The 10,376-nt window shown below is 38.8% G+C and overlaps 1 protein-coding gene across 6 annotated transcripts in view; it reads right to left on the bottom strand.

The window, feature by feature from the left end:
- Positions 1 to 10,376, bottom strand: part of LOC123499066 (translation factor Guf1, mitochondrial-like) — a 28,395-nt gene that overhangs the window by 9,793 nt on the left and 8,226 nt on the right. For all 6 annotated transcript variants that reach the window (XM_045246665.1, XM_045246664.1, XM_045246667.1 and 3 more), the window contains exons 8-13: positions 9,815 to 9,944; positions 9,573 to 9,682; positions 4,420 to 4,546; positions 4,000 to 4,138; positions 1,982 to 2,196; positions 102 to 230 (exon numbers count right to left, since the gene is read on the bottom strand). In XM_045246665.1, the coding sequence (XP_045102600.1) occupies positions 102 to 230; positions 1,982 to 2,196; positions 4,000 to 4,138; positions 4,420 to 4,546; positions 9,573 to 9,682; positions 9,815 to 9,944 (850 nt within the window). The remainder of the gene's footprint in view (positions 1 to 101; positions 231 to 1,981; positions 2,197 to 3,999; positions 4,139 to 4,419; positions 4,547 to 9,572; positions 9,683 to 9,814; positions 9,945 to 10,376) is intronic.

The raw sequence follows: 10,376 nt of genomic DNA on the forward strand, positions 1-10,376 counted from the left end.
AAAAAGCATCACCCCATGACAAGACCACTGTGTCTATGTCCACAGGAGGCAAAATCAATGAGTTGGAGACATATATGTATTAAAATACAGGGAAACCATACCTTAAACATTTGTCTAGGTAAAGTGTCTTTTAACTTCTCAACCACACGCTTCCCCTCAGTTCTTGCCTTGGAAGAGTGGACTATCGTAGATAACTCAGGTACTGCATAACCATTAAGCAGGATATCAAGCTGTGTGAAGACAATTAAATAAATCAATAATATACTGAGAAGAAAAAAAATCAATGTCATAGCTACAATGGAATACTGAATATAAATATCATTCTTTAGCTCTTTTGGACTAAAATACTCAATTTGCTAATAACCTTATTGGGCATAGAGGATTTTTTTTTGCTAGCCTTGTCAAGCAAATTACTTCCTACCAAGTGGTCAATGTGCATGGCTGTGTAACAAATAATCATATTTTCTACATAATTGTAAATAAGGGGCATGATGAATAACGTTATTGCTTTAGTTTTACCGAAACTAAAAACATTTCTGAGAAACAAGAAATTTTCCATCATGTACAGTGCTTACTCCAATTTTGCAAGAAATGGGACGGCATTGTGAGTCGCAAATTTGGAAATCGCAAAATTGGCAGTATTATTCCCATGGGAAAAATTGAATATGGTGGACCACTAGTCCATGGTCGCCTAATTTTTCAATATTTTCCTAATATTTTGCCCATATTTATATCACATATACATGGAACTGAGCAGTATACAATAAATAAAAGGGTTTACAAGGATTATCCTTAAGAAAAATAAATTAAATGATCTTTACCTGGAGACGATAGGTTTTTACAGCTTTTTCAATTTTCTCACTGTTTTTAAACACCATTCTCACAGTTGATTCTCCCACACCAAACTCTCTGGAAATATCACAGTTCCTTTTTCCATCTCGTTTCATCTTAATTATCTTCATCTTCTGCTCCAAAGTTAGCCTAATGTTTTTCTTGGTTGGTGGCGCCATGTCGCAGCATAAGGATTCCTCCAAATTTGCAGAGAGAACTCCGTGGAGGTGTACGTAAACAAATGGAAGGCAGGAGGGAGCGGGGCAGTGTTGCCAAATGAGCTTCATTGAATTACTGCCAGATTTTTATGAAAACAAGCCAAAAACCACCAAACTATGATAAATATAATATAAATGATAATAATATAGTATAATATGATAAATATGAATAAATTAATAAAATATTGCCTATATAATACAGTAATATATAATTTGCAGGAACGCTCTCTCTCCCGCCACCACTCGCAATACCAGGAGAAAGGAGCAAGATGAGGAAACTTTAAAAATGGCAATTTTTGGTCCTTGGTCGCAAAATTGGCGTATCGCAAAATTTTAACTCGCAAAATTGGAGTAAGCACTGTACTTACAAAAATAATAAAAAGTAAAAAGCAATTCAATCAGCTTGAAGATACTTAAAGTTTGGTTGAGACCAACGTTCAGGAACGAACTAATGGAGGTTCTGCACATATTTGAGCACTCAAATTTGTGTTTAAACTGCTTGTGCCTTGACACTATACACGACAAGCAGGAAGGTATCAATGTAATACTTAACTTCTTGGAGATCAAAAGGACTGATGGGTATAACCCAGAAATCAAGGCTCTGGTGTCATAGTAATACATTTAGTACTCTAAAACTGTCCTAAGGTCACCTTTTTTTCATCTTGCCATCTTTTCACTAAGATATACATGTACAAAAGCATGCAGAGATAATGATTTATAGCTTAATAACATATTCAGAAAAGTATATCTCAGAAGTATGATTTGAATTAAGACAGGAAATTAAATTCTTAACTCATGACATTTGTAAGCTTTAAAAAAATAGAAGTCTATCAATTCTTCATTTCATTAAAAAAAAAAAAAAAAAAAAATAAAGGCAACACCAATACATCACAGAAAGATGGCAAAAATGTAGCACTCTATCCCATTCTCACCTTCACTAAATAGGATAATTCAAATCCCAACTCTTCATAATCAAAAGTTGCATAGCCAGATGATAAAGATTTCAAAATGTCATAAAAATCAACAACAATTTCATTTAAGGGTAACTTGTAGTGCATAATTATCCTGTTGTTGTCAATATTTCTGATGCTCTGCTGTACCCCACGTCGGCTCTGACACAGACCTATGATATCACCCAGATAGGTAACTGCAACACACAGAAGTAGATGTGATATTATTAAAAACTCAAAAGGTGTCTTGACTTGAACTTGTAATATTGCATTAGAATAATATAGGTTCAGTGATTGCTTAAAAAATATTATATTAACCCCTTCCCAGAGGCAGGGCAGATGAATGTACAACCAAATGCAAAATTGTCTACATATAGACTCTAATGACTTTCATCCATACATCTATATATAATTTCACAGCAAATGGATACTCCAGATTGACATCTCTATATGGACTCTGCCGCAAAACTGAACAAACAATTAAATCTATATATAAGTGTTATTTGTGTTTGATTGGTGATAATGTATGTCAGTACGTTTATATGAATACAGTAAGGTCTCGGTTTACGTCAGAGTTACGTTCCTGAAACATGACGTAAGTCGATTTTGTACGTAACTCGAGTTTCCGTACATTTCAAAGCATATTATCGAGTTTTCAACCCATCATTGTTTATGGTCATTCAGGTAAGTTAAAGGTTATATTGTTATATTATTTACAACTACGTAGGAATATGAAACACAAGTTTGTTTTTGTTGTTGATTAGGGCCACGAACGCGAAGGACTGCAGGTTGCTGAGATGGGTGGATGCCTGAGGCCGCCAGGAGGGTGGGCAGGTCGAATGTTGTGACGCCCAGGGGGGACAGCTGGAAGCGTAGTGCAGTGCGGTGGGAGTAGAAGCATGGGCAGCGGGGCAGGAAATGCAATAGGAAAGGGCAATAGGGATCAGCAGACAGGCACAGACGGTGCAAGTCAGCGGTGAGTGTCGTGTGGCCCAGGCGAAGGCTCCGGAGTTGTTACTCTTGTGATGGGTGTGCGAGCCCTCAAGGTCGTCAACCTCCCCGTTGTCATGGTAACGGGCTTCCCATTTCCTTCCCTCCCTCACACACAGATGCTGCCTCCCTTCTCATGTCTTTTAATTATGTCCTCTTTTTCTTGTAGCATAATGGTTTTCCTTTTCTTAGCATCACTGCTGTCACTAAGAAGTTTTCTCTTTGGTGCCAAAGAGCAAGATACTAAGAACTTGAGTCAGTAAATGCAGAAGTAGGATAACACTCTTGCCAGGGGCAATGGTGTGGTGGAACTGAGGCAGGGTGTTATTGTATTCAAGCATGAGGTCAGCGGTGTGGCGGGCAACCACCAACAATAACAATAAATCCCGCACTTTACGATTTATATATTTTCAATTTTTTTAATCTTAAATTGCCTTATAGTGGACTGACGTAACTACGAGTTTGAAGTAACTCGAGACCGACGTAACCCGGGACTTTACTGTATTTGGAATTAGTACTCACATCCAGGACTTGTGACCTGGATGTAATTTACTTCCACTTTTCTTCGTATTTTTCACATAAGTACTTGTTCTGTACCTATTCATATTTTTAGACAACATTGCTGGAGTGTGGTACAGTTTTTTCTCCTTGACATGATAGGCTAATAATATAAAAAAATGGAAAAATGCAAAAATTTTTAGTATTAGCCTATGTTTGTAGCACATTCACCATCAACAAAGAAAAAGTGGCGACCGGCCTTGAGAGGTCAAGTTGACCAGTGGTTGGGTATTTGAGATGCCAAATAAATATTTATTTTATGAATTTTGTTACTTGTAATGAATCGTTTATATATAGACCACACTACAACTTAGTGCAGTAAAATAAGAACAAACGTCTTCATATAGACGATCCGACAAAAAGTCCCGTTTTTTAAATGTCTATATGTAGATCCTCTGCCGGAAAGGGGTTAATGTTTTGACATAAATCAAATGTTTCAAAAGGAAGCTAACCTGGAGTAATAATAGTTCCCCTGACGAAAGTTTCACTGGTCTCTACAATGTTCTGAGGGTCTGGCCACAGTACTGGGTTGTTTATTATGACCTCCTCTCCCCTGTAGTGTTGGATAGCCTTGGCACCTTGGACTTGAATCTGTGTTAACAAATGCCACAGGATTTACATCACACAACAAGGTAAAATATGCAATCCGATTTTAATTCCACATAATGAAAGAATTTCAAGTGATCATACATTGACAAAAGAGCCAATACATCTAAATTAAGTTCAGGTGTATAAATATTCAAACAAAATGCAAGCACACAAACATTTATTATTACAAAGACTGTTAAACTGGATGCATATTTGAGGCATACATTTACAGATAAGGAATCTCATGTGAGTCTGAGCAAAATCTAGGCTGGAAATGCACTCACCTTGTATGGGACAGAGGGTGTTGTCATAATCACTTGAGCTCCATGCTCTTGCTCCAGTCGCTGGTTGAAAACATCCATGTGCAAGAGGCCAAGGAACCCAAGCCTCCACCCTTGACCCAATGCTGAACTGCAAGTTTAAGCAAGTCAAACAGTCATCACAATACAATAACCTAACTATATAACTCAAGATGAATACTCATCATTCCTAAACTTTTTTTTTTTTTTTTTTTTTACATTACAAGGGCACTGGCCAAGGGAAAACAAAGTGTTGGAAAAAAAAAATCCCGCTGGTTGCCAGGCCCTGTTAAGAGGAAAGTAGGAGAAAGAGAAAAAACAAAAAAATCTAAAAGGAGGGTCCAGTTAACGTAAGAGGTGTCTTGACACTCCTCTTTTGAAAGAGTTGAAATTCATGTGTATATGCATGTAATAAAAGTGTCATATCACTATACTACTATAAACCTCATGACTGAGTAGGGCACAATGATAACATAACATATAACATAAATAATAGGATAACAAAGGGCCACCAGGGCCCATCTAGGTTATCCTGTATCAGTCGCACAGCGACCTCGTCATCAGTATTTAAAGATACACTTACAAGTACACAATACATTATATACTAATTATAAATATTTGGCCCATTAACAGGGCTAAGTCCTGCAGCGAAATCCTCTACAATTTGTGGTCCCCATACATGGGGATCATGTCTTGTTTAACTATAGTAAATTTCTTATAAAAACTATCATGCAGTACTATACATAATTATAAATCTAATAAATTTAAGTGCTTATCTAATCTGTTTTTAAACATTGTCAAACTAGTGCTATTTACAACCCTCTCTGGCAATGCATTCCAGAAGTCTACCACCCTATGACTAAAGAAATATTTTCTTATATCTAACCTGCAGCCTTGCTTTCTAATCTTCCTGCCATGATTTCTAGTCCTACTTCCCTCCTCTAAGGTAAAGAAAGATCTCACATCTATGTAGTTTGTATCTGAGAACATTTTAAATAACTCTATCATATCCCTCTTATACATCTCCTCTCAAATGAAAACATGTTTAATTCCTTTAATCTATCTCTATACTCCAGGCGCTTTAATGCTGGTATCATCCTAGTTGCTCTTCTCTGAACTGCTTCTAACATGTTGATATCCTGCCTATAGTGGGGTGACCAGGCCTGTATGCAATACTCTAAATGGGGCCTAACATAGGAATTATATAAGCTACGCACCACTTCCTTACTTTTATAACTAACATTTCTATTTATAAAACCCAGGATCCTATTTGCCCTATTTCTTGCTTCTAAACATTGCTTTGAAAATTTCATAGTCCTGTCTATCACTACTCCTAAATCCTTTCCTTCCTCTACTGCCTCTAGCCAACATCCCTCCATCTCATAGCTAAAGTTTGTGTTGTCTTTACCTAAATGCATAACCTGACACTTTTAGAATTAAACTCCATCTGCCACCTGTCTGCCCATGCTATCAGCCTGTCCAGGTCTCGTTGTATTCTGTAATTGTCCTTTTCACCCTGTACTGCACATGCTATCTTAGTATCATCTGCAAACTTTGATACTTTGCTACTAATTCCTATATCTAAATCGTTAATGTACACCAAGAAAAGAAGAGGTCCTAGCACTGATCCTTGGGGTACCCACTAACCACTTCCTTCCACTCAGACATTGCCCCATTTAATACTACTCTCTGTTTCCTATCAGAAAGCCATTCACTAATCCAATCAACTAACCTACCCCTATCCCATGTAGTCTCAATTTGTACACTAGCCTCCTATGCGGTACCTTATCAAACGCCTTGCTAAAATCTAGATATATAACATCTATGCTATTTCCATCATCTAACTCCTTGGTAATATATTCTAAGATATCGAGCAAATTTGTAAGACAGGACCTCCCTGATCTAAAGCCATGTTGGGTATCTCTAATTAATCTATTCTCATTTAAATGCTCCCAAATACTACCCTTAATGATTTTCTCTAGTATCTTACATACTATACTAGTTAAACTGATCGGTCTATAATTATTCGCATCATCCTTCCTACCTTTTTAAATATTGGAGTAACATTAGCTAACTTCCAGTCCTGAGGTATCTCAGCAAACCTAAGTGATCTTTCAAAGATTAACTTAAGTGCTTCAGAAATACTGTCTACACCCTCCCTAAGTACTCTGGCATGTAGCTCATCAGGACCACTAGCTTTCCTATCGTCTAGTTCAAGAATAAATTTCCTAATAATTCCCGGTTTTATATCAATATTTTCTAAAGCTCTTAAACTACTCGTCGCACTGTTTGTAACAGGATTTCCTATTCTTTCCTAGTAAATACTGAAGAAAATTGTTCATTCAATAATTCTACTATGTCTTCATTTTGATCCACTACTACACCATCTTTTCTGAGTGGTCCAATCCTATCCTTATTTCTTTTATCACTGACCTTGTAATAACTATATAATTTTTGGGATCTTTACTCCCAGCTCTAGCTAGTTTTATCTCTGCCTGCCTTTTACTTTTTTATAACCTTACTCAAATCATCTCTGACCTGTCTGTACCTAATCAAATCTACATCTTCCCACTTTTCTGCAACTCTCTGTATGCCCTCTTCTTCTCTCTGATCTGGCTACCTATCTCATGAGTCCACCATAATGGCTTCCTGTTTCTCTGCCTTATATCTTTGTAAGGGATACACTGCATCACTATACCCTTTACTACAACCTTAAAAATATCCCACATCTCCTGTGCAGTTTTATTTCCAAAACTATCTTCCCAGTTTACCTCTCCTAATAACTGACGTAACCTACCATAATTGCCTTTCTGATAGTTTGGGACTCTAGTCTTATTCACTATATTATCCCTACTGGAATTAATGATAAATCTAATTATATGATGGTCACTGTTTGCTAAAGTCTCTCCTACCTCAACTTCCTTTAAACAATGCTCAATATTTGTTAGTACTATGTCTAAAACCTTCCTCCCCCTAGTAGGTTTATCTACCATCTGCACTAAATAGTTATCCTGAAAACTTTCCATAAACTTATTTTCACTAGCATCTCCTACCATCCTCTCCCAGTTTACTGACTTAAGATTAAAATCCCTAAGATAATTGTCTGACTAGTACACCCCTATTTATCTCATCTACCATAAGGTTGTCTACATCTGCTGACTGGTTAGGTGGTCTATAAAAGCTCCTACTCTAATAACCTTACTTTTGTTTACTCTAACATCCAGCCATAAGGACTCTACTCTGTTATCTACCTTAATACCATTAACCTGACTGGAAATGAAGGATTTTTACATAAATAACTACTCCTCCACCTATCCTACCAATTCTCTGGTGTAAATACATAATGTATCCATCTACTTCATATTCTTTCCTATTTTCCTAAACTTTTCCTCATTTACCCATGCCTCTGTGACACATACAACATCTAAGTCCTCCTCAACTATATAACTAGATAACTCGTCCTTCTTGTTCCTAAGACTCCTGGCATTTACATAAAAACATTTAAGTCCTGCTACCTTCCTAGATGCTGTCTCCTTATTTGGAATCCTAATCTTATTCTCTCCTATTTGCACCTGGAAATCTTTCCTAATCTTTTCACTATCTCTGTTTATCCTATCTAATTTATGTCTAGCATCTTTCTTCTGGAATGCATTTGCTACCTCACCCCTACACTCCATCCCAACTCCCCTCCAGACATCCACTCAGCACATCCACACCCTTCCTACTCAGATGCACACCATCCCTAGCATACAAATCCCTTCGCCCATAGAACCTATCCCATACATCCACAAAGCTGACACCCACATCCTTACACATCCCTTTTACCCGATCATTCACACCAATGGCTCTAGACAACCATTCCCTGCTAACATACACACGAGGCAAGATTCCTGACACTACACACCTCCTACCACTCTCCCTTATCTTGCCTAACATTTCCCGAAATCTTGCCACTAACTCCTCCGACCCACCTGCTCTGACATCGTTCCCACCTACGTGCAAAACTACTACACCCTCCCTCTCCATCCCCCCAACCCTCTTCTGCACCTCCTCACTCACTGCCTTCACACCTGCACCAGGCATACACACGTTCGTCCTCCTATCCCTGTCTTTCCCACAGAAAGTGCTATCTAAATACCTAACCTGAGAGTCACCCACCACACACACCTGAGGTGTGCTAGGCACAACCTCCTCCTCCTCTCCTCTACCCCCTTCTTTCTCCTTTCACTCACCACAACCACTTCATTCACTCCACTCTCACTCTCACTCTCCCCTCCCCTCAACAAACCGAACCTATTTTCACACTCAACAGGTTTAGTCCTATCCTCCCTAACTGCCTCCGCTTTCCTTCCCTCGCAACCTGCCATCTCTGCCCATCCTGACTACTATCTTTCCCAGTCTGGCTCGCCTGCTCCCTCTTCCCCACTCTGCTCTTCCCGACAGAGGCCAAGCCACCCTGTCGCCCTCAGAAGGTCCAACCTTCGGCCTAACACTGATCTCCTGCCTAATTTTTCCACTGCCTCCCCAAGCCTCTTAACCTCCTCCTTCAACTCAAAGATGAGAACTTCGTTCGCACTTTTCCCCTCACTTAGCTTTCTGATTTCCTCTCGCAATTCTCGGTGCTCAAGAGAAAGAACTAAATTCTCGCTCTTGAGCCTACACACCATACACTCAGAAAAGTCAACGACCTTCCTGTCATGCCCACACATCTCACACACAACAAACTCTCCCAATCCCACCTCAACACTCTCTTTCACGCACTCAATCACACTCTGATATACCTCAGTAGCTACCGCCATACTAATTTACAATCTGTTAACTCACAAACAAATAAAAATACTTGGTGACGGAGGGGTAGGGGAACTGCGGTGGTGGGGGGGGCCTAAGTGAGGTCAACTAATCCTCTTTCAAGGTCAACTTGACGGTTACAAGCCTAGTCTCCTCGCTCTACCAAAATACTTTTAACTCACAAACACTGATTCTAACCACTATTTCACTCTAATCTAACACTTGCAGTACACACTTTCACTTCACTAACACTCAAAAGCACCACACACAGACACCAAGCACAAACACCACTCGCTAACTATAAAACCACAGAAAAAAAAAAAAAAAAAAAAAAAAAATCGACATCTGACCTCGTCTCAATGCTGACAGAGACACTCCTGTCATTCAAACAAAGGCGTTCTATGGCAGCCTTGAGCTGTCCATGTTCACTTTGGTCCATTGGGTAGACACCGGCAAACACCTGTAGAAGCACAGGTAATCAATGCAAGTCTTTAAATTCTTGAACAAACATAATATACTTTAGAGAATCAAAGCTTATGAAAAAGTCAGAGGACTGTGCTTGAAATGTAAATGCTAATAATAACAAACTTACCAAAGGCTTTGTCTCCCTGAAGCCAGGAAGTGGTTCACATTCTTCTCCTTTTAGGTAAAATGTATCCCCCACCAGAGCTTCTTTGGTATTTCTGATATTGGCTGTGAAATAACCAACTTGTCCTGTGTACCTGTAATCCAAAGACTTGAGCTTTGAAAAATATCAACTCCCTTAATTAAGCATGATAACAGTGTATATGTCAGGTCTGTCAATCTAGGTAAAGATTTAGAAATTAAACTTGGAATATGGCAGTTATGAGGATGGAATATCACACTAACGTGTATATAAACTTGTCAATAAACCCACAGTTGTAGTCTTGAAGTATTTATTCTAGACATTTCAAAGGCCACTGCCTTCATCTTCAGCAGTACATGGTAGAATGAAAAATACAAGCGAACTGAACTAAGAGAAGGGGGAGAGACAGAGGATGAGAGTAACGTGGCACAGTGTGATTGGCCAACCTGTGAGCTCCACCCTACTCAAACCCTACCAGGACCTGACCTGTCTTTACCATTAATCCCTAGATCTGGTAGGGATTTAGTCACCAGTGCTCTCATTAATG

Source organism: Portunus trituberculatus, chromosome 49 (genome assembly GCF_017591435.1).
Source record: "Portunus trituberculatus isolate SZX2019 chromosome 49, ASM1759143v1, whole genome shotgun sequence".
Taxonomy (NCBI): Eukaryota; Metazoa; Arthropoda; class Malacostraca; order Decapoda; family Portunidae; genus Portunus; species Portunus trituberculatus.